This window comes from Argiope bruennichi, chromosome 4 (assembly GCF_947563725.1).
Source record: "Argiope bruennichi chromosome 4, qqArgBrue1.1, whole genome shotgun sequence".
Classification (NCBI taxonomy): Eukaryota; Metazoa; Arthropoda; class Arachnida; order Araneae; family Araneidae; genus Argiope; species Argiope bruennichi.
The window spans coordinates 93489880-93514292 of NC_079154.1; the positions used below are offsets into that span (position 1 = coordinate 93489880).

Sequence of the window (24413 nt, forward strand, 5' to 3'; positions counted from 1 at the left end):
ATTTTGGATTAAAACAACACCATTGTATATATTAGAATTTTGGAAGACTAATATATACAATACCTGCGGCTTAAAGTCGGATATTATCAAAGAAGCATTAAGACCATTTGAGTGACAAGACATTCTTCGAATCATCAGCTCTGTGATCCGACTTGGAATAATAGATGTCATTACTATGTTGAACTTACATAATCGCTAAAATTTTAAAAATTTATTAAAATGAAGAAATGCTCCTATACAAATTTTTTTCTTATGAGTTTCGAAAATTTATCGGGTTTTTGACTCAAATAAAATATGCAACTCTAATATTAATCTAAAGAAGATATTGAAAAGCATTACAGGAAAATGTTTTTAATTGTTCGAGGCCTCTTATAACATTTCGATATTCTTCTTTGAGCTGTACAGAATTTGAAATATCGAATAAAGTTGTGAAAATATCGTACAGCATTTTGATACTAAAAAGTTTGAATAGCAGTATATGTAATAATGTGTAATGCAATATGTGCAGTGATGTAATCGATAAGAAATGTTCATCATGACTTCAACCATGTGTCATTCCGCTTTTTACTCTCTCTGTATTTGAGCCAATTTGTAAAGAAAGTTATGTCTTCTGTGGCATCTGGCTGCTCCCAGATGCCACAGATAGCAGTGGATCTCAGTGGATTCCAACTAGAGCCGAATTGCATCTTTGAATTCTATCAATGTGCAAAAGATAACTAGGTACACAATCAATTTTAAACAATCGCACTGCTAAAAATCTAAAATAATCAAGTTTATTGATAGCAGAAAGCATTGAAACTTACAGCCTTGGCTTGTCATTAGATTTTCTGTGAAATATCCAAAAGGGATGCCTTCTCTGAATTTGCAGCAAGGGTTAGGGAGGTGCTGGATTTTAAAATAAAATAAGCATCTTCTCTAAGGCACCTGCAACTTTTGGGTTTCAAAACAATAAATATTTGTCTTAATTGTAAGTTAATCTAATTTTCTGATTTCTCTAGATTTGCAAGGGCCATGCACTGTGTGTTATTAAAAAAACCAGTTTCGTTTAAATTTAAAATATCATTAAGATTTTAATTCTTTTTTAAAGTTTCTTTAAATTGCAATGTTATATATGTAATGATATCTTAAAATTTAATTTAATCTTAATTAATTTCCTAATTTTTTAGCCTATTTCAACCCATGTCAAAGTCATTCTAAAATATTCTCTTATTTCCTGACCCTATTCCACTTTTTCTTTCCAATTATTTCAGCTGAAGCTTTGTAAAAGTGATTGCGTCATCGGTTCTCACGTGTCAAGGGATCAAACTGTTTCTCTTGTCAAGGTCGACACGTGTAAGAAATTCTTGTTAGAATCAACACGTGTCAGAAATCTCATGTTATAGTATAAGACCAGGGAAAAATGATTACATTATATATATATATTCTCAGTTTTATTAGTTAGTTGACTAATTCTCAAGTTAAGTGTTCAGGCAAATAAAATATTAAAGCAATTAAATAGCGTTGGTAAAATTTTTGAATTTTTTAAAACCATTTTTAAAAAAATATTCCATTATTTATATATATATTTTTTACACTCCAAATTCTGTTACCAAACTGTCTTGAAAATAATGGGCAGTTAAATAAATTCAGCTTCTCATACTATTTGTTATATAAAAATTGTATGCATAGAATTAAAGGCAATAAAAATACCTGGTTTGGCAGTTTGGAGAAAACATTTCCTTAGGTGTTTAAGGTTCTAGAAGGAGCGAAAATGGGATTCATGCAGGATTTAATCTGTCCCTAGGTGGAGCATCGTTTAGATCGTTCAGATATCATCATTTATGTAAAAATCAATATCATTCGTTCTGGTAATGAATATGCTATTAGTATCAAATGAAAAATCTATACGCATCCAAATACTTCAATATGTAATTTACATAAATTTAATCTAAACATCTCTTCCGCGCTTTCTGTCAATAACCACAAATTATTTTCATTAAAAAAATATTTTTTGATTGCATCTGCACACACCATAGCTTTTTAAGATCATTCTTTTCGTTTTTAAATGAATTTTTGATATGTTTACGATTTCATGATGCACCCATAACTTACAATTTTAGTTTTTTCTCATTCTAAAACGTAATATCTGTAAAGTTATTAAATTTTAGCTTCTTTCATATTTTTCGTTGGAAATATTTTTTCATCCATTTTCTGCCCCGATATTGCAGGTGATTTTAAGACAATGAATTATTATAAGCTTTTTTTCATTGATTTTTTTACTTTGGATTGAATCTCATCGTAATATTTTTTTATATTAACGTAGACAATTTTTGTATTTAAAAAAAAAAAATTGATAATAAGACTGTTTAATTCAAAATATCAGTAGTAAATAATATTTAACAAATTATCAGTAGTAATACGTTATCTATAGTCGCCATGACTTACCGAATACAGCATTTATAATTCATTATTCCAATTTCATTACGTAATATTTCTAAAATTTTTAAAACTTTTTGCATTTGTACTGCTTTTCGAAAAGCTCCCAAAATAGTTATGGAAGCAATTAGATAGTGTTGATTGATTCTTTATATCAAAAAGCACTTGGATTCATTTTACAGGATTGATACTAAATTTTGCTGTTTATATTCATTTCAGGCCTCGGATATGGGATGGTCATAGTCTCCGGCACAGTAATGCTCTACTATAACATGATTATTGCGTGGACAATCTTCTACATGTTCGCTTCCTGGAATAGCCAGTTACCATGGGAACACTGTAAACCTGAGTGGAGCACGCCAGGTGAGACATTTTGCATTGAGATAAGATCGGAGAAATGCTTAATACTTTCACGGAAATGATGCGCGTAATCTTTGGAAGTGGTTTATGTCGCCTCAGGCTGTGAATAATGAATTTATTAAGAGTGGAGTTATTTTTCATTTTCCGTTCCATTTCAATGTAATAGTAATTCCATTTTCTAGAACATTTTTGGATGGCAGCATCATTTTAAATCAAATGATTATTTTTATTTAGTACGAATTTTGATTCCTCAAGAAGTTTTAAGAATGGTGCTAGAGAAAGGGAGTTAGTATCGAAGAATGCAACTCAGTCATAAAAAAAAATAGATTCCAAAAATATTTAAAATTGGATTTTTTTTATGAAATGCATAATATATAGTTTTCACTTTTTAATCGATATATATCGATAAAATATAGATCATAATTTTCGTCAAATTTTATAGTAAAATTGAATTTTAGAAAAATAATTTGTATGGGGCAAATGATTTTTTAAAGGAAGATTTCTGGCTGTTTTTATATTTTTGTTTTATCTTTGCAAATGTATAATGATACACATAAAAATTTAGCCATGTTTTTATTTCTATTCTCATAATCATACATATTTTTATAAATTCATTAAAAGTCATATTAAAAGTTACTATTAAATAAAAAAAATAAAAGTATTATAATAAAATGTTTTATTTAATTGACTTAAAATTTTTATTAATTCCGACGATGGGAAAATAGTTTTGTGGTTTTGTAATAGAGTTCTAAATTAGAATGTACAAAATAATAGTTTGGAAACAGGATCTGTCAAAAAAATTGGCCTGGGTGGTCCAATTTTAAAATCACTCACCTCTCAAACGTTATAGTATGACAGTTTAGAGTATTAATTAAGATACCATCCACTTCAGCTGACCATTTTTTCAAAATACAAAGTTATTTCCCATCAAGTAGCTAGGATATCGAGCATAAACCTCAAAAATCTATTCTAACTTGAATATTTTGAAAATATGATATATCATTTTTAAAAAGGTTTTAAGCTTTTTACAAGAGAGTGTGTGATATTTAGTAATAGAGAATTTTATGGTTGTTATTATTTTTTTAAATAGTAAATGACAAAGAATTAAGAATTTGGATGTTTATTCATTAGTTTACTTAATAAATGAACTGTTTAATTAATTGAAACATCATATTTTAAATGCTACTTTTAAATCGTTGTATCTAATGTGCAGTTTATATTTGAGTTATACCATGAAGAAATATGTTCATCGGATATATGGATGTTTTTAGAGAGAAATATGTTCATCGGATATATGGATGTTTTTAGAGAGAAATATGTTCATCGGATATATGGATGTTTTTAGAGAGAAATATGTTCATCGGATATATGGATGTTTTTAGAGAGAAATATGTTCATCGGATATATGGATGTTTTTAGAGAGAAATTTGTTCCCAAAATTATCAATTTCTTTTTGTCACGAATTTTATCGTAAAGATTTTGAGTTGCCATTTAAAACTTAATATAAATAGTACTAATTAGTGCTTAAGTAAAGAAATGAGAAATAAGTAAATATTAGTACTTAATATATATAGTATAAGTAAGTAGTAATTTATAGAATGTTATAATTTATAGAAAGTAAATTTTTGTTAGTAATTTATAAAATTTGAAAGTCTAAGACCTTTTATTCTGTGCATATTAGTTAAATATTTTGTTGATAACTAACTACTAAAACTAAATTGTGATTTTTACTCTAAAAAACCATGTCATTTTTTTAGAGTTAATACTTTTTCAACATTTTTTATTATAAAATATTCTGAAAATATGTTCAATACATGCATACGCATCAGCCTCAAAACTGAAGATAAATTATATTTTTTAAATGGTTAATCACCTATTAAAAGCATTTTTTAAAGATATGCATGAAATTTCCAAGGTTTTTTAAACGATCCCCTGTCTCTAAGAAAGTCCTTCTAACACGCCTGAGATCATTTAATAAGATTATAAACATAAAAGAAATGGAATTTACGTCCCTAGATAAAAGCAATGGATGATATATCGTTGACAGTTTGATGAATGCGTTGCATGACGGAGAACTCTTGTTTTCAAAACCTTGCTCTCGCGTGATCCTTTAGAGATGCGTGTCAAAAATTTCGCGGAGAATGCTTTTGTCGAGCAACAAAAGGAACATTTAAGTAATTACTTGAACTATGAGATAACAGAGATTCTCTATTTTTATGAACATTCCAGTTAAAGTATTGAAAAATCAATGTTGGATTTTTATGATGTCTGAGTTTTGTCTGAAACGGATCCATAATACAATGGCATGCCTAACAGCTATTTCTCTACGTTATATAAAAGCGATTATACTGAAAACTGAAATCATACTGTTTAAGCAGCAGATATGGATATCTCGATAGTGGCAGTTCTAATTTTGCTCTTTTTGCAAAAAACTTTATGCGATAACTTCCGAAATTCATCAGTCGATAATGCCTTGCCTTCAGCAGATATAATAATTTATACATCTGGAGGTCCAGTGCCTGAATACCTCTTGAATAGTCCTTATAAAATCGTGGCTTTGCCAAATAGAAGTTTTGCAAGACGTGCAGATGACCCTAGGACAACTGAAAAATTATCAAACAAGGAAGCGCAAAATTCAACCATTGTGGAAGATATTGCCAGGGATATTTCCATTAGATATAGACCCCAAACTTCCAATCGCCAACTTAGTAAACAACGAAAGCAGAAGAATAGAAACAGATTTGGTGGTAGTAATCCTGAAAGGTATAATCAACGTTTAGTATCTTCAGATGATGTCAGATCACAGCAAAAAGGACAAGCAACTTCATCTACGCAAGAGAAAAATATAGCTAATCCTGATCAATCAGAAGCATCTGTTTATAATATTGATTTCAACAAATTAACAAAAGCACCATTCTATGTGAAGCCTAACAGGAATGTAAAAAATTCAGATCCGTCTCAAAAACCTGTTTATGTTAATGATGCCAACAAATTAACAACTTCATCATCAAATCTGTACCGTGAAAGGAATGTGTTAAATTCAGATCAGTCACAAGGACCTGTTTATATTAATGATGGGAACAAATTAACAACTGCACCCTCCAATCTGTATCCTGATAAGAATGTAGTTTATGCAGATGTATCAAATGGACCTGTTTATAATAATGATGGCAACAAATTAACAACTGCAACCTCCAGTCTGTTTCCTGATAAGAATGTAGTTTATGCAGATGTATCAAATGGACCTGTTTATATTAATGACGTCACCAAATTAACGACAATACCTTCCTTTCTGTTACCCAATGAAAATTTTCCAACTCCGCTAGCTTACTCGCCTTTGTCAACTACGTACTCAACAAATCCATCTTTTCTTGCTTCAAAAATACCAACTCCATCTACAAAATTAAATAAATTTCCAAGACCAGCAGTTAAAGAGTATGAAACAGCTTCTTACAATAAGCCTTATTCTTTTGGGTATGATGTTTTTGATGGATATGGAACTAAGCAATATCGCCAGGAATCGGCAACAGGTGATGGTGTTGTCAGAGGAAATTATGGATACAAAGATTACCAAGGAATATACCGACAAGTGGAATATACTGCAGATGAAAATGGATTTCATGCTGTTTTGAAATCAAATGAGCCAGGTCTTGCAAATGTGGACTCGGCTGATGTTTCTGCTAGTGTGGAGCCTCCACCACTATGGCCACCATCAGAAAATTAAGCACTGTAAAAAACATTAAGATGTAAATATATATATTGTATAAATATTCTAACTGTCAGCATCCTTGAACAACAGGTATTTGTAAAAAATTCGTTTCGTAAAACTTTTATAACATTAAAATATTATTACCATGAAAGCCTTATTTGCAGTAATATATTTTCTGGTCTAGCAAAAGAAAGCGTTATTTTTAAATCTATAATTTAATAATCATGTTATAAAATAAAAGTTATTAAAATATAATCGATGTTAAAGAATGAACTTACACATAGTTTTTAACGTCTTTCGAATTGCATAATTCTGTAGATAAATTCTTACTGGTTTACATCATATAGTATATTGAATTCCTTTTAAGCTATTTAAAAACTGAAATTTTGTGGCACATATCAAGTTGAAAAGAATATTTATAAAACAGGATTAAAGTAAATTTATGATGATATTTTAAAAGAATTGTTCCTAACGATATTTTTAATGAAAACATACGAAAAAGATACTGATGATGAAGAGATATATATGATGCATTAGGGACATAATAGAACAATAATATATATTTTTAAAGTTTATCCTAGAATAAATACCATTCTCATTAACTTTTTAATCAAAATTGGTAAAATAAATAAAATAATGAATATTAAGTGTTAATAAGCATATAAAATAAAATATACAGTAATTTAGCTATCTGAAATGTAATATTTTTTTAATGCAAACCATTTAAATGGCAGAATGTTAAGTTTTTAATTCTGCTTGTCCACTTTTTAAATTTTCAAAACCTAAAAATGATTCAAATTTTGCAAATAATCTAAAATTTTATTTTAGGAAAAATTTAAAATAAATAATGTAAGAACAATAACAATTTAATTCAATTTCAAAAAGAACAGAAAGAATTTCCTTCAAAAAATATTTCATCTATTTTCATAATTGATTTTCGATTACGAATCGCAAGTAAAACATTTTCACTCCAGAGGTAATAAATTATGTGCATTAGTTATAAAATGTTACTCCAAAGTTTTTTTTGAAGGAATAAAAATTTTAAAAAAGGAATATTTTTATAATTATTTTTAGGTCTGTTTTTATAATTATTTGCGTTCGAGTCATTTTTGATAGTAAGCTGAATCCGTCTTTCTATATAAAATCCTTCAGAGGACTCAAAAGCAGGATGAATTTGTTAATCGTCACTTTGGTAGCAGCTCGCATGTTCGGATAGTTTAAATGCTTAACATGGCGAAAAGGTTTCAGGCAGCACTATTTTATTTTTGTGTGTGGGGAGGGAAATGGATATAAATCTAATATTGCCATTAAAAGTCAGAATCATCTAAAATAAGAATTTGGGGCAACTGAAATTGTCGAAGAATCACTGAATGACTGAATCATCCATAAGACAATCCATACAAAATGAAAAAAAAAAAAAAAAAAAAAAAAAAAAATGGGACAGAATAAGTTTCAGTTTACAGACGAAGCATCCGAACTACGGAAATATTGCCCATTTCCTTCCACAGTTTTTCGATTTCGAAGTATAGCTAACTACTCATAATATATGTATCATTATTACTCAAGTATAATTTAAAATGAAATCTATCTTTCCTGAGAAGATGCGTTCATTTAAGATGATTGAAATGACTTAATTAATCTTATTAACACTTGCCGTTTTCGGCGATTATTTCAATGCTATTAACATTGTCTACCAGTTTTGAAGAAATACGTCTTATCAAAGAAGGAAAGAGAAACATTTGATTTCGAATTTTTGATTTTTAAATATCATAGAATTGCATATTTTTACTTTCTAGTAAATTATATATATAATATATATTAAGAGAACGTTTTAATTTTAGAAATTGATTTAGTTTTTAGCAATTGATGAAAAAATAAAGAAAGCAGTTAAGGCAATTTCAAATAATTTGAATTTACTTTAATAATGAATATATTTATAATATCATATTGCTGGCAGATATGCATAAATATATGCTGAGCAAGCGAAACCAGCTTAGATCACATAGTGATCCCGAAAAAGATTCTAAGCGGAGTGAGAAGGGGATTATAAATATCATAGCTCCCTAATTTTATATTTCATTAACTATTATTATTTCTATTTAGATCATTTGTCAAATTTTACAGAATATTTTCAATAAAATTTTGACTGATTTTTTTTTTTTATGAATGCAAAGATGCTGTCATCTTTTATGAGCTTTTCTGAAATTATTGATTGTAAGGTTGAATAAGGATATTTTGTATATTCTAAAGAAGATTTTATTTTCAATTCAGGAATAAAAACAGGACAGGGTCAAGATTTAAAAAAGGACAAATTTGAATCATTTGCGCCATTATTAGAAAAGAAACATTACCGTATTTTTCATTAATTGGATAATAAAGTAAAATAATGAATATAAAATAGTGATACAGCTTTATATACAATACTTTGTAGTTTAATTCTTTTGTATAAGGAACTTGCTGCAATGTTTTAAAAAGAATAATTGATCTTGGGAATTTTTTTTTTCTTCCGTTTTAATTGATAAAGCAACTATAACTGACTTAATTTTGTGACAGTAAAATATTTAAGTATTTTATTGAAATCAACACATTTCAGCATTATTTCTAAAAAAAATTAAATTAAGTAATTTGATTCATACATTGTTGGAAATACAGGATTTTACGTTTTACTTTTCATTTAAGTTTTTGGCATCATATATTTCCTTCTGTAGGAGATGAAATAATACTACATTTTTGATAAATAAGATTCCTTTCAATTATAATAATTCTAATAAGATATTTTATAAAAGACAGATAATAATTTATTAATTTGTCTTATATAAAATCTCCATACGTGATGTTCATGCATTATTATTTGAATAAATCCTTAATTGCAAAAAACGAAAAATAGATACAAATTAAATTTTTTCGTTTCTGTCTTAGTCTCAGATTCAAAATAATCAATTACTTGTTGCATTTTAAGTTAAAATTTTCGGAGAATAAGTTTAAAATTACGAAATATTAAATCACATTAGAATGAAAATAAAATAGAAAAAAACCCTTTCAAATTACTTCGAATTTAATTTTCTGTTTAAAATAATCTTTGAAATGCTTAGAGAAATAACTTCACGCATCTGCGATTAACTTCTCTAAACGAAAGAGATTTGGGCAGATTATATAGCAATATATATGTTAATGACTGTAAAGGAAATTCTTTATTTTTTCCTTATTTCTTTTAGAAACACGCGGAAAAGTTATAAAATTCTGTAACAAAAGATGTTTTCTGCAATAAATCATAAGAGAAATCTAATAAATATTTCATAATTTGCTTTGCTAGATTGTATCAAATTGAACTTACTGTGATTTTGGAACCAGGCTTATTATCAATATTACTATCTCAATTGCATTCCTGAAATGTTATTGAAATTCATTCTCGGACATTAAACGTCCATTTTCAAAACGAATTTTTTTCATACATCAATAATTAGTAATCGGAAGTTATTTTAGTAATCATTAGTAATCTTAAACTCGTTTTTTAATACAAAGCAAAAATTTATAAATTAAAATAAAATTTTTTGTAACGCAATAAATTCACACTTTTTTATACATAACCTTTTGTTTACTTCCTAAAGATGATAAGTTCTATTTCTTAAAATATGAAGTAAATATTCAGAAGAAATTATTTAAAGAAATTGTGTTATTATCGTTATGGAAATATCAATAAAACACATTTTACTAATGGAAAAAAAGTTCTTTTATCTTCTTCACATTGTTTAGTTTCGATGGCAGTTCCCCATAATAAAATATTTATTTATGAACAAGATGAGATTAGTTAAAAAAAGAATAAAAAGAAACACTTTTACTTGTGTACAAATTGATGAATTAATTTTAATTTTTTTATATGTTTATATCTCTATATAAATAATGTTAATCCTCTATTTACTAATTATTTTATCGTGAATTTTTCAAATTTATTATTGGATTTTAGTTAATTTTTTGGTAAGAATAAACCTAGGAAGAAGAAAAAAAATTAATTAATTAAATTAATTTAAAAATATTTTTAGTTGATATCTCCTGTTTTCTGTTGGTAATACGTTCTCCGTGTTCTTTCAAATACTGTTAAAAATAATCTTATTGTCAAGATATCATCCAGATTTATACGGTACTGTAATGTACCATCGGTAAATAAAGGATTAAAACTCAAACTCACAATATGGAATAAAATTTATTCTAATTACTTATTAACTATTAATCAAATCTTGAAGATGTTAAAGAATATATGAAGATAAAGAATATATGAAGATATAAAGAATATTGAAAATAATACCACAAAAGGAAGCGACTAAAAGATCGATTAGAAATACCACTTTTACAAAAAGAGAAACAAGTCATATTAAGTTAAATTTTTAACAAAGTAAAAAGTCTTAATGTGCTATTTAAGTAGTTATAACATTTTTAATAAACCTCTTTATTAGTGAAGAAATACTATCACAGTTTAACCAATGTTAATTTTTTTCCTTTTCCCAGTTCACGTATCGTTCATTTTCAAATTCATCACAAAAAAATTTATATCCTATTAATGTATTTAATGAAACAATAGCAATGTTACCGAATCGTCGAAGCTATTCAAAAGTTATTGAACCTCATACTTGCTATTGAAGCATTGTTGTTTTAACACTAATCACTGTTTACATTGAATAATTTATTTTTTTTACTTGCCCTTTATTTTCTATTCAACATGCAAATTCTTAACTCATGAAAGAAAAAAAAAAAAAAGCTTAAAGCTTCCGAACACCTTTCTCTCTTTTTTAGATATTTGTTTGCATCATAGATCGAGCAGCCGATTGTTGCCCTAAAAGTTTTTAAAATAATTTTTAATCTATTTAATTTTACTTTAATTTAAGAAACAATTGACGTAAGATGTATTAGATAAGTATTTAAGAAACCTGAATTATATTGTTTTCTCTATATTTCTTCAGACTTTAGAAAAATGTTGTTACTTTCATTGATTACATATTTATAAAGACGTGACAGCAAACGTTTGCTGAAAATTTATAAGTTTAAATTTCAAAGACGATTTCTTTTTGTGTGTAATAACGTAAATTCAGTTAACTACGTCTTTATTTTTTCATATAATAATATTTTTAATTTTTTATACGCAATCACTTCTACATAAATGCACAAAAAATGCATATAATTATAAAATAAAATACTTATGAGTTTCTATTTTTTATATTTATGAATGGGTTATTCAATTTTTGAATATTTGTGTTGATTATTATAGGATAATGATCAATGATTCTTTATATGATTCATTATATATATATATATATTAATCCAAAATGAAACATTTTGGAAGATTTGTATATTATATATACTGTAGATATTCTCTAAACTGTTTCATTTTAACATTTTTTTTACTACATCTATTTCATCTAAGAAACATAAAAAGAAATGAATCTTTATGAATTTTTGAAAGATTTATTTATTCAGATTTTAGATTAAACATTCTTTATTATTTTTGTGCATTTAAAATTCTTGAATTTTTATTTCTTGACTTTACAAAAGCCTCCACTTATGTTCCTTTCAATATATGATGTATTTCCTGTCTAAAATTTAAAAAAAAAAACCTTATTTACGACGCTTTACGCAATGTATTGTGTTTTTCAATTGGGTTTACTTCTCTGTCCTTTAAAATGTTTACGCTACGACAAATAAAAAAAAAAACTTTACATCAACAATTTCAGCAAAACAACTGTCCATTAATTTAAGAAAAAAATTATTTTTACCTTCAGGAGACCTTATTTTATGTAGGGTGAGACAAAAGCATGTAAAATTATATTCTGACCAATTTTGTTGTGGACGAGTCATGAATTTGTTATGGAAGACGAGTCATATTGTTTAGATTTTGCGGACGTGAACAGAAAGTTAAACGCGTCCCACCCGTCACGCTACGCCAACTAAGAAACTTTCCGTTATATCTTGAATGTCACACACCACTGAATAGATCCTTTCTGAGGAAACAGAAAGAATAAAAGCAAGGTTTAATGTACTGCAGATTTTATTATCTTGTTGTTGGTTATATAAAGAATCAACACTTCCTTGTCCGTTATTGTGCCTCATCAAACCAACTCATCGTGTGCGAATGCATAAATTATTACTCTCTATTCTATTCTTTTCTTTTTTTTCCTTCGGTGATTTTCGCTTATTTCTCACCTACTTTTAATGTGAAGGGGATTGTCCAGTTAATGTCTCCGCTGAAAGGTCTTTGATCAGCTTTTAGATCTTCGTTGTCTTTTATCCGAAGCGGTTGGATACTCTTTCAGAAAAGATGGATAAAATCTTATTTTACTGCATGTTTTCGGTTGTTTTGATTACTGTGTGCAGCACGTACGAACCGAGCGACGATTCAGGAATGGAATATGACGAACTGAAAGATGTGGATATCATAGACGATATTGAAGCATCACCTGAAGAATTTACTAAACCAGTGCCTTACAAATTTCAGTTTAACCACAAAGATAAGTTTGGTACAGTTCAGCATAGAGAAGAAAATAAAAATGAGGATGGTGTAGTCAGAGGTAGTTATGGATACAGAGATTCTTTAGGCATGTATAGACATGTTAGCTATGTTGCGGATGCTGATGGTTTTCACGCCGTTCTGAGAACGAATGAACCAGGAATTGGAAACAAAAACAGCGCTGATGTTGCTGTAGTTGCACAACTACCATCTACATATGAACATTCATCAATTCAAGATTCTGAAAACAGTGCTAGCGATGATTACCGGTAAACATTTGTATGTGACATATTTTCTGTGCGTGCCTTGAAGTTTGTGAAAGTTTATTACAAGATTTAATTCAGATGAATGGCTCAAAGAATCAGCATACTCATCGACTCAAAATGACAGTTGCAGATATTTGTTCAAAATATAATTCACTTAAGTTTCATAAGTAAATATATCTTCATATATCATCATATATATCATCATAACTGAACAGAATGCTTGTTTTACTGGGGTGCCTGTATTTACTGTAATAAATGAAGGCACGTATTGTGTAAGAATTTTGGAATAGTTCGTTTGTCACTCATCATCTGTATGTTGTGATAATTCACAGTCCATTTGTTGTTGCTATATTAGCATCGTATTTGTACCACGACTTCGGACGAAATAGGTTTAAAAAGAGTCAGTAATTGTTTTGAAACATCTGTACTTGTTAGTTTTATAGTTAAATCTATTATTTTTATAGTTATATAGTTATATCTATTATTTTGAGTGAAAAAAGTATGTCTGAATGAAAATTAGCTATAACTGTTTGTATCACACTTGGAAACTATTTTGCATACTCTTGATATACTTTCATGGTATGATATTCCTTTTTAATTGATTTAATAAGAATTTCACCTGGTTCAAATTATTTTGAGAATAAAATTATGCATATGTTTTTTTTAATATCCGATATAATTATTCATATTTTATAACAAATTATTTACTAAAATGTTTTAATTTCATATATGTGGATAAGATTTTCCCTTTTACTAAAATTAATTTTGAATATCACTGTTTGCATTTAAATTCTAAAAAGCATAAATATGTACAATGTACTATCTTTGTAAATGTGTCTTATGTAGGTTTTAATGCTAGAAATGTAAAAAATTTCAGAATAAATTTACTAAAATAATAGTAATTTCTTTTCATGCGAACCTTTAAACAAAGAGAATTTATGCAATATATAACTTTAAAAAGTTACTAAAAAATCAGATTCTTATAAAATTTTAGTAAAATAATTAAATTAAAAACAATGAAAAATGTTTTATTATTTCCCTTAAAATATTTTAAATAAGTATTAATTCTGATTTAAGAATAAGATTAAGAAGAACCATATTTCAAACTGAAAATGCAAAGATATTATTTGTTATTGAAGGATTGGAACAATACATTGAAATCCTCTCCAGGAAAAGGATATGAACTGATATCAACAAAATAATGTTTTTCGTAATCTTGCGGAAAGGGTAAAAAATATATTTAAAGAATAATCGATTAAATATTAATGATTTCTAAGTTAAATACAACGAACGGAAAAAGTAATGCCATTGAAAAGATAAAGCAACCATAACTTATCTCTTTGTAATTAAAGGCAATTTTTCTTTAAATATAGATTTTTTAATCGCCTTCAACAGTGTTTAAACTATAGGTTACGAAACGGAATAATATTGAAACATGGTTTTCAGTTGAACAAGATATATGTATATCTCTGCTTATAATAAAAGCGAATGAGTATGTGTATTTATGAGTTATTTTTATAGGTCAAAACTAAACTTATACTGACTTAGAGCTACTAAATTTGGTACAAATATACTTTGGAGGATGGAAATTTGCACTTCGGCCTGATTTGTTTTTGAAATATTACAGATATTAAGTGAATTTTTTTTAGCTTCTTTCCGTGATAATTTCCGAAAATATTTAGAATTATGAAATTTTTTTTACGCCGTTTCAAAAACATTAAAATAATATTTATTGTTGAGGGACACTGTTTGGAAACATTAAAGATTCCTTTTAATGTTGCCAATTTATTTTTTAAAATTTTATAATTTTTTTTCTATATTTTGTTAATTAAAAAATATTCTTTACATAATTTCTAATAAAATTTTGATTATTGTAATAAAAGTTAATTCCAGTTTTATTATTTTATCAAATATTTAAGTAATTTGCTTCTATTGTTGATATCCGATGAAAGTTTCATTTATTATTTACACAAATTATTTGTGAAATAAGAAAGTGACACTATAGTTTTGGAAACAGTTTCTACTTTTTTAGAGACGTTAATTTTTATTTTATGTAGTGACTTGGTAAAATTGAAAAAATGTCGTAAAATATAATTTTAAATTCAAACTTTATAGAACTGAAAATCCTGAAATTTATTGATTTGTGTTATCCATCTGAATCCATTCTGATATTCTTAATATCAGAATGGATAAATAAATCTGTTCCATCTGTTATTCTTAAGATTATTGTGATAAATTAATGTTATCCTTGCAGGATAAATTTTGATAGTATATCTTGATACAGTATGCATCTAAGATTCTTTTAACATTAATGGCTATCAAATAAAATTTTTGTATATTACAAATTTAATTTAATATGCAAAAGAGGAAGTAAATTTAAAAGTTAATAAACAGACTAGTTAATATATTTTTGAAAATAAAAATTCTGCTGTGTATTCTTACAGACAACTGTAACTACTGTAAAATGCTTATATTTCTGCATTAAATTGCTAATTCAGAGGTCAGAACAAACTATTGTTGATTCAGAGGTTTTCCCCCGATAAAGTTCAAAATTATGAAGCCTTTACCAAAATAGGCTTCATATTATTTTAAAATGAAATTTTTATCAAATTAATAAAATAAATGCGAAATATTGTGACACTTGGCGACCATGTTATGGAATGAAGTTCTTTTAGTCGTCTTAAAAGAAGACCACAAAATATTAAAGACATACTTTCACCATCATAAAAAATAATTCCAAAACATAATAAAAGAAGTTTAAATTTTTGAAGACACAAAAAGAATCAAAAAGATGATTAAAAAGAAATGACATAATTTTACAAATTAAATAATTTATAACGATTCTTGTGCTCAACTTATAGGATTTAAATAAACGAAATGAAATTTCTTTTGATTGAGATTAATCAAAACTTCAAATTGGAGACAAGAATTCCGTTTAGATAAAATATTGCAATTCAACTTAATTTCCAAATATAATTCTAAGCTACAATTTGGGTTGTATCTTCCAAGTATTTAATACTAAATCACGAATCAAAGGATTAGATGCAAATTATTTAATGGCGAAGAAAATAGATTCTTTTTAAAAGTTGATTAACTTTTTAAAAGTTGATTCTATTTAAAAGTTTTCTTATGACTTCTAACAAGTATTTTTCAAATATTTTTATTGCGTCTAGGGTAACTTTGCGTTATTTAATATAAACCATACCTCATGTACTTTCACTTATCTTGTATCTGCTTTAAATTAAATTTAATTAATTAAAATTTATGAACTAAGTTATTTTATTGCGAAATCACTGTCTTCTACAGTTACTTAGTTTTTCTGGGAAGATTATTAGAAGTTTTTATCAAACAACTCAATAGAAAATTAAAACAGTAATCACAAAATAATATCAATTTCATTTCAGAGACCATTAATGCTCAAAAAGTAAAGCTTCATTTTACATTCAAACATATTAATATCTTTTGATTTATAAAATTAAGAGTAACGTAAATTTGATCAATACGCTAAAATCGCGATATTTCGCATTAAATATGTGCATGAGATTTGAATGTTAGGGTTCACTAAATTCGAAAATAAAAGGCAAAGGAATCGACGAAGCGAAAATAATCTTTATTGAGGAATAACTATACCCAGCTATAAATTATCTGAAGATCGATCAACACTTTTACTAGTAAAAGAAGTCAAAGGGACTTTTAGTAAATCTTTTATCTAATTCATCAAGCAATGAAATGAAGAGCATTGAAAAAGTAATGAACGTTTGTTTCGGCGATTTTGACAGACGAAATGTGTTACAAAAGCGATTTGAATCTTGGGTTGAATGACTACAATGGTTATTTTTTCATCGATCTCAAGCTATTTTTTTAAAATCAAAATTGGACCATGTGCTTAAAAAACAAGAAGTGAATTTCTATTACTTTAAAAAAAATATATTCACAATTTAGTTCAATTTGACATTGATTCATTTCATTATCTTTTTAGAAATATTTACATTTTTCTGATTAAAGGCCATCAAAGAAACTTTAATTATTTCTTTGATTAAATTCATCCCATGAGTCATAAATCGTTTTTATCAAATATTAGCAAACAAATAAATGCATTTGACTAAAAAAATATAGTTGATATAAAAAATTAAAAATAATTTAATATGCGCATTTTCTTTGTTTTTATAACACTAAAAATAAAAGAAAGTTGAAATTTAATGTCAAATTAAATGTCGTCATCGTTTAATTGTGAATAGCTGATATAATAAAACATGAATATTGCATAAGTTATTATAAATAATTCACATTATACTGTAATTATATATAATTAAATCTTGCCTACTTGTCTACGGAAAGTGAAATATTTGTAACAAACCTCGATTAATTTTTTTTATTGAACTCAAAATTTATTGTTCATTGTGTCTAATAAACAGTTATATACTTGTTATAAAGGCCTAAATAAACAAGCTGTTTCTATTTACCAGAAATCAAATAAAAAATGTAGAGGACTTGATGGTTGATTGCAGATAAATCTTTTTATTTTGTTGTTTAAAACCTTTAATTTGCAAAAATGATGGGTAAATTAATTGAAACGTTTATTATTTTAATTAAATTCATTGATAAATGGATCTGAAAATGGAAAGTGTTGGTTATATAACATTTTAAAAAATACTAGAAGTTTAAATGTCCCTACTTCACTGGTTCTATTATTTTAATTATCTCGTAACTTTGATTTTTTATTAAGGTGGTTTTAATTTGTTGTGTGCATTACTGATTAATTATTAAAAAAAACTAAGCAAATGCTGTTCTTTAACCTTTAATCTAAATATGTAAGATCTTAAAAATCTTTAAGATCTTACATATTTTAAATTCCATAAATTATCAATTTTTTATAAAGATTCACAGCATGAATTCTTCATATAAATACTTAATAGTACAAAGGAAAAATAAAATTTCATTTTGAAAAACAAAATTTAATAGAAATAAATACTAAATTATCAACATTGAACAAAATACGATCTGCAATCTAAGATGAATATGTTATGTCTTCCTGATATAATAACATTGCATCTTCATGATACGAGTAACAATTTTGTGTACAAGTTATTACAAAAAATGTTACTTGTTATATCATAACATTATAACAATATGTCTAAATTCTCAATATTAATAGCTATTAAAGAAATTATACACAGGCGAATCAAAAGATATCTTATTGTATGAAAATGATATAAGATGCTCATATTTACCAAACACTTTTTGAATCGGAATCAGTGATGTTCATCATTTTTCTTCATTCTGATCTGCTTCCATCAGTGTTAGTCGATTACACCCATACTGACAGATTACAGGAAAACAGAGTCAAAATTTATAAACAATGCCCCCACCCACAATTCCAAGGGGCAGTAAACTCGAATTTGGCGCGCACACAAATAAAAGTAAACAATAATAAAATCTAAATATGTAAATGGACGCACAATGGCGCAAGTCAAGTATAACGCGTGGGCATATTTTAAATTTATCAGGAAATAAGTTATCTTCGGGATCGTGTCAGATTTAACATCGTTTCCTCCAAAAATAAAGGAGTAGGTTGGTAAGTGGTTGATTTCAGGTAAAATAACTGTCCATTATTTGGACTATGAGTGACGACCAGTTTATGGAAATCCACCGTTTATTCCGAGTTAGAACTTGGCACAATGTGTTGTAAATTCTGGAAACGCAAATTGTTTTTTCCTGGTTCTCGACCTGATAAAGCAGATGTGCGTCAATTTTTTTAGTCCTTTTTTGTTTTGATGCAGACGAGAAATTCTAAAGGCTTACTCGATAGACGAATTTTGGGACTTATGATTCGAATCATTTTATTGTAAAATAAGTTATCCATTTCTTAGCTCAATTTGAAATGTATCAGTGCATGAACCCTAAAAAGCCCATAAGACTTCGATTCAGTTTTAAAAATTCTTATTTGCTACGTACCGAGAAGTTTTCAAGCTTAAAAGATAATGATCAAATATAATAACGTTCAACACCATTTAAGTTATTAGTATTCATACAATAAGACTGTTAGAATCTATTAAAAAGAATATAAAATTTTTTATTCCGATAGAAATTTATGCATTTATATATTAAACTATATAGGAAAAAAAATGTTAAATATGTCATGGATACGTTTCATTACTTTCTTCGTATCGAACATTTAAAAAAGAAAGTATTTTAAAGCAATCCAGAAAGTAATGAGATGCATAATTATATATATGTGTATATTAAGAATTAATTTTTGTGCTTAGGAAGCTCAAAAATATGGATATAGTTATAATTCCTAAAAATAAATATTAAATTTTTTTCCCTTATATGACTTTTACCTAATAAATTTGTAAAAGCAATGCATAATTCAAAATGGGAACAAAACTTAAGGATTAGTCTGCAAGAAGTTTCGTCTCCAAAATTATGACGCAGTGGCATGTTTAAATCCTCTCTTCAATATTATATCTGCCTCCCTGCAGGTCGATCTCTAAAGATCAAGTTGACAAACGTACAAGCTAGAGCACTTAATGCGCCTTCTTTCCAACAAAACTGTAAAGTTCTATTTTGGACTAAATTTATCCGACTGTCATTTTTTGCTAAATACATGTATGTTATGATATATCTTAATCTAATTTAAATACTTGTTAATTTCCTACTTTTTATCGTAATTTAGCTTTATGAAGAACATTCAAAAATATTTTTTCCCTGATCCAATTCCGTCTTTTTTATTTAATTAATTCAACCGCTCTCTATAATACAGCTGATATCAACATTTTCTCTCGCTCCGAATGAAGGGATAAAAATCATAATGCTTACAACATTTTACAACAGATTTCCTTTCCTAAATCTACACGTGTGAAAGAAATCCCCATCAAATTTTATAGTAAAATCACTGAAGAGGAAAAATTTTGGTCCCTTCTGCTGTAATGTCGCAAGGTAGACTGATGTATTTCTTATAATTTATTCTTTGCACTTAAAATAGGCCTTCCGTGGTGAAATAAATCGAAGTTTTAAAATTTCAAAAGTTTCTTCTACTCGGCCACGCAATTGCTGAAATACGTTTATATGTATGTATACTTAAAAATATTATTCAATTACGATAATTTTAACTCATCCATCGAATCAGTTAATGGAAATAGTTTTAGTATGAATACTCGATTAATTCTCTTCTCTTTGCTACGAAATTAAATTTGCTACGAAAATTAGTGTATAACACGTTAAGTTTTCAACTCATCTTACAACAATATTGGAAAATAACATAAGCACAAGATGCTCTAAAATATTACTATTTTATCCTCGTGATCTTGCGATATATATATATATATATATATAAATATCTTGGTGATATTATACAGTATCTTCTGTTAATGAAGAAAGAAAAATATCCAAAGAAGTACGAAGGAACAAAACAAGCCAATGTTCTTTTTCCTCAAATAAAATAAATTGAACCTTGGCTTAAGGTCTATTTAAATCAACTGAAGTTTGGTATTCTTCTGAAATAATTTCCGAAAATATTATTGCGCAAAATAGAATTTTACATCGTTTTAAAATATAAGGAAAATTATTTTATGATACTAAAATAATGGCTAGGAAAATTGAAGATGAATTTTAGAATTTTTTTTTTACCCTATTTCTAAAAATGGATTGAATTGTTACCTTGAAATTCGAATCGTTTCCATCGTGTCATCAAATATTCAATCTCATGATTTTCCTTCATTGTTGAAAGTTAAAGAAGGATTCTTTTTAATATTTGTCTAATTTACGTCACTACTTATATTGACACATTTAAAAAAATGAAGTTACAATACCACTAAATGTGAAAGATAGAGGACGAGGATATTTTAGATAGTGCTCTGATGTTATGGAACTGCCTCCATTAGAAAGGTTCATGTACACGATAAACAGATGTCAAATAAGAAATTGAAATAACACTGCTTTAAAATAAAAAAAATCACTTCCTTACTTCAGTTTAATTTCGGTTTTTACTTTGTTTTTATTTTTTGTTATTGCACTTTTACCTGGGATTTCTCCTTTGTTTTCAAATCCATTCTTTCTGAAGAATAGCATGCCATATGCATAATCATAGGATTATAATTTTCAGTCCTTTGTAAATGCAGAAAAATACAAATATTAAGAATGATGTAATTTTTAATGTCCAATCTTATATCGTTTCCTGTACATGCCGATATAAAGTCTGGCATTAACATGCCCATGTAAGCTTTATCTTTACATCTGAATTATGGAAACATTATACAAACATTGAAATTTCCTTAATTTTTTATTGATAGACATCATGACACGATGAATGCGTCAAAATGCTTTTTATTAGTAGATTAAGAAAGAAACTGCTATTCTGAAATTTTTTTTATGAATTTCCACAAAAATACAAGTTTTCATATTCCCTTTCTATTGAAAAATCATGGTAGCCTGATGGTAAGATCTCCCTTTCTAAGTTGGAACCTCCCCGCTTGGAAACCGGAACCGCCTTGTATTTTGGGCTGATTCGGTTTTAGTTGATATCCTTATGAGGCATTCTCCTGCTGGTGTTTTGTGGATTTGGAGATAGCAGTAATCATTATCATCATATATCTGAGTCTCTTCCTCATCAAAGGAGAGCCAGGGGTTTGCAACCTGTGCCGCAGCAAGGGGGTGGGAGGAGGGTATTAAATGTATAAGAGCAACGATTCCTATATTCCCAATTCCAATACTTCAAACTTATTTAGGGTTAAGCATATGTACAAATATACAACATTAACTACGGGAAAGGCTAAATAAGGGAATAGATAGGGTGCCATAAACTCTAGAGATGGCTTTAGTCCTAATCATTTGGCCATAGCACAGAACTACAAGTTTCTTTCTAATATAGCTCCCGAATCATTAATTTCACTAAGCCTTCATATAAAGAAGAATTCATATCTTCCATTCTAATATTCAATTCATGACGGCAACGGATGAGTTACAAAAATGAATTCTCGTTCCTGGTAGCACAGAATGTTGCAAAGTATTGTACAATATTGCACCATAATATATCATTCAATATTCAACAATATTAAATAATATTGTGAATATTGATTAATATTATAGAATATTGATTAATATAATTAGAACTTCGAAACTGATGAAAAAGTAGCAAAAAAAAAAAAGAAACTTTCAGCTATGTATGAAGTAACTAAGTCTTTTTTAAATATGATACTATATAAATCATGAATGAGGCTTGCTTCTTTTGTAGCATCTTTATTCACTAGTTATACCTGCAAGTCAATTTGTTAAACTGGCATGCTTCCAACGATGAGAAAAGTTAATCTTATTATAAAGCGCGTTCATTTAAACTTTATACACCATAATGATAACGTTTTGGTCTTGATCTAAAACAGTAAATAATAGGATTGCTCATTCTGATTGCAAAGCAGACAAATAAGAGTTCATCAAATAGAAAGACATGTTTTATGGAACTGAAACATAAATGTACCAATCTCTCATATCGTTTAAAAAGCCACTGAATCCTACTAAGAGAGCACAATATGTTATACAATAATGCATAATATTGTACTATTTGATGTTATATTAGAAAGTATTTCACAATATTGCGAATAATGTACAATACTCTATAATATTGTGCAATGCATTTATAATTAGTTGTATTTAGCGACCAATTAGTTCTCCGTGAATATTAGTTAATTTCGGTTAAATCGGTGAAATATAACCTCATATTCAAGATTCCGTCAGATTGTCAGACATTAAAGTTTTGACATTTTAATTATCTTACATATGTTCTGTTTATTATGTATATGAGCTTTACTTACGGAAAATATACTCTGTTTATTGTGAAGACTTTACTTGGAGGCTATTAAAAACGTAAATGTCCGGTTCGTCTATCTTTTAAATTCTCTAATCTCTATCGCGGTATTGTAACATCATGTTTTTATTCTTCTTGAAAATTACATCGATTTTAAATAGAATCCTTCTTTTTTTAGTTTTCAACAATGGAGGGAAAATCAGGCTATTAAATATTTGATGAAACAATGAAAACGATTTTAATTTTGGGCAACAATCTAGTCTTTTGCTGAAAATAAGATAAAAAAATATTTTTTAAAAAAAATGTCAAAACTTATGATTATTTGCGCGATTATTAAATTATTATAATTAAAAAAATACATTCTATATTTTAAAATGGTGCAAATTGTTATGTTTATGAAATAATATTTTCGATGATAATATTTCTGAAAGCTGTTTGTCGAGAAATGCAAATATTTCTCTTAATTTCTAATTAACTGATTCTCTGAGTGCCGTTCGCTCACGTGTGTGCCAGATGTGAACACACACACACACACACACACACACACACACACACACACACACACACACACACACACACACACACTTTTATATTTAGCAGAAATAGAGATTGGATCTCTGTCATATCTATTAGGATTCAAATACATCATAATGCATTATTCAGTATTGTGAATATTGCTCGATACCGCATAATGGTGTCTACTACTGGGATAATTCGAGTTTCAAAGCCACTTAAGATCTCTTGCATCTTTGAGCGTTGATTTTAAGATTTGAGTCAAGTGTCCTTTCGCTGATTGATGCAAAATTATGAGGGAAAATAAAGGGGAGAGGGTGGCTCAGGTAACACCCTTATTATCTGACCAAAGTTCAAAATTACATTCATTCCAAAATAGCTTGAATAAGATGCTAATTTAATTAAATGAAATAGTCCTATTTGAGCAAATAGATTCTGAAATTGAGTCCCAATATTTATTATCTTATATTTTTTAATAACATCGTAGAAATAAAACGTTAACTGCTATCTGCCGTCATATTAATTGCATGACTAGAGATTGATAAAAGATGTCCTCAAATCTAAACTTTATGGCAATTAATTACTGATAAGAAATCGATAATATCTTTTATTAGCAGCTCATCTTCTCAATTTTTAAAAATGAGAATGGATTGATGATTTCCTTTAAAGATATGTTTGTTCGGTATCAGAAATTTCTGTAATGGGTTAAGCAACTTTTGAGATATAGCAGATGCATAAACGCTGTAATGCATGCAATAAAATACTAAAAATTCGTATACAGCTTGCAACTTTTTTTTATATATGACACGCTGTAAATTTTACTTGCTGGATATTGGTAAAATTAATTTTCATATA

The 24413-nt window shown here is 27.5% G+C and overlaps 1 protein-coding gene across 3 annotated transcripts in view; it reads left to right on the forward strand.

The window, feature by feature from the left end:
- LOC129966127 (sodium- and chloride-dependent glycine transporter 1-like) overlaps positions 1 to 24413 on the forward strand; it is a 175746-nt gene that overhangs the window by 72677 nt on the left and 78656 nt on the right. For all 3 annotated transcript variants that reach the window (XM_056080513.1, XM_056080512.1, XM_056080511.1), the window contains exon 4: positions 2635 to 2778. In XM_056080513.1, coding sequence (XP_055936488.1) covers positions 2635 to 2778 — 144 coding nt within the window. The remainder of the gene's footprint in view (positions 1 to 2634; positions 2779 to 24413) is intronic.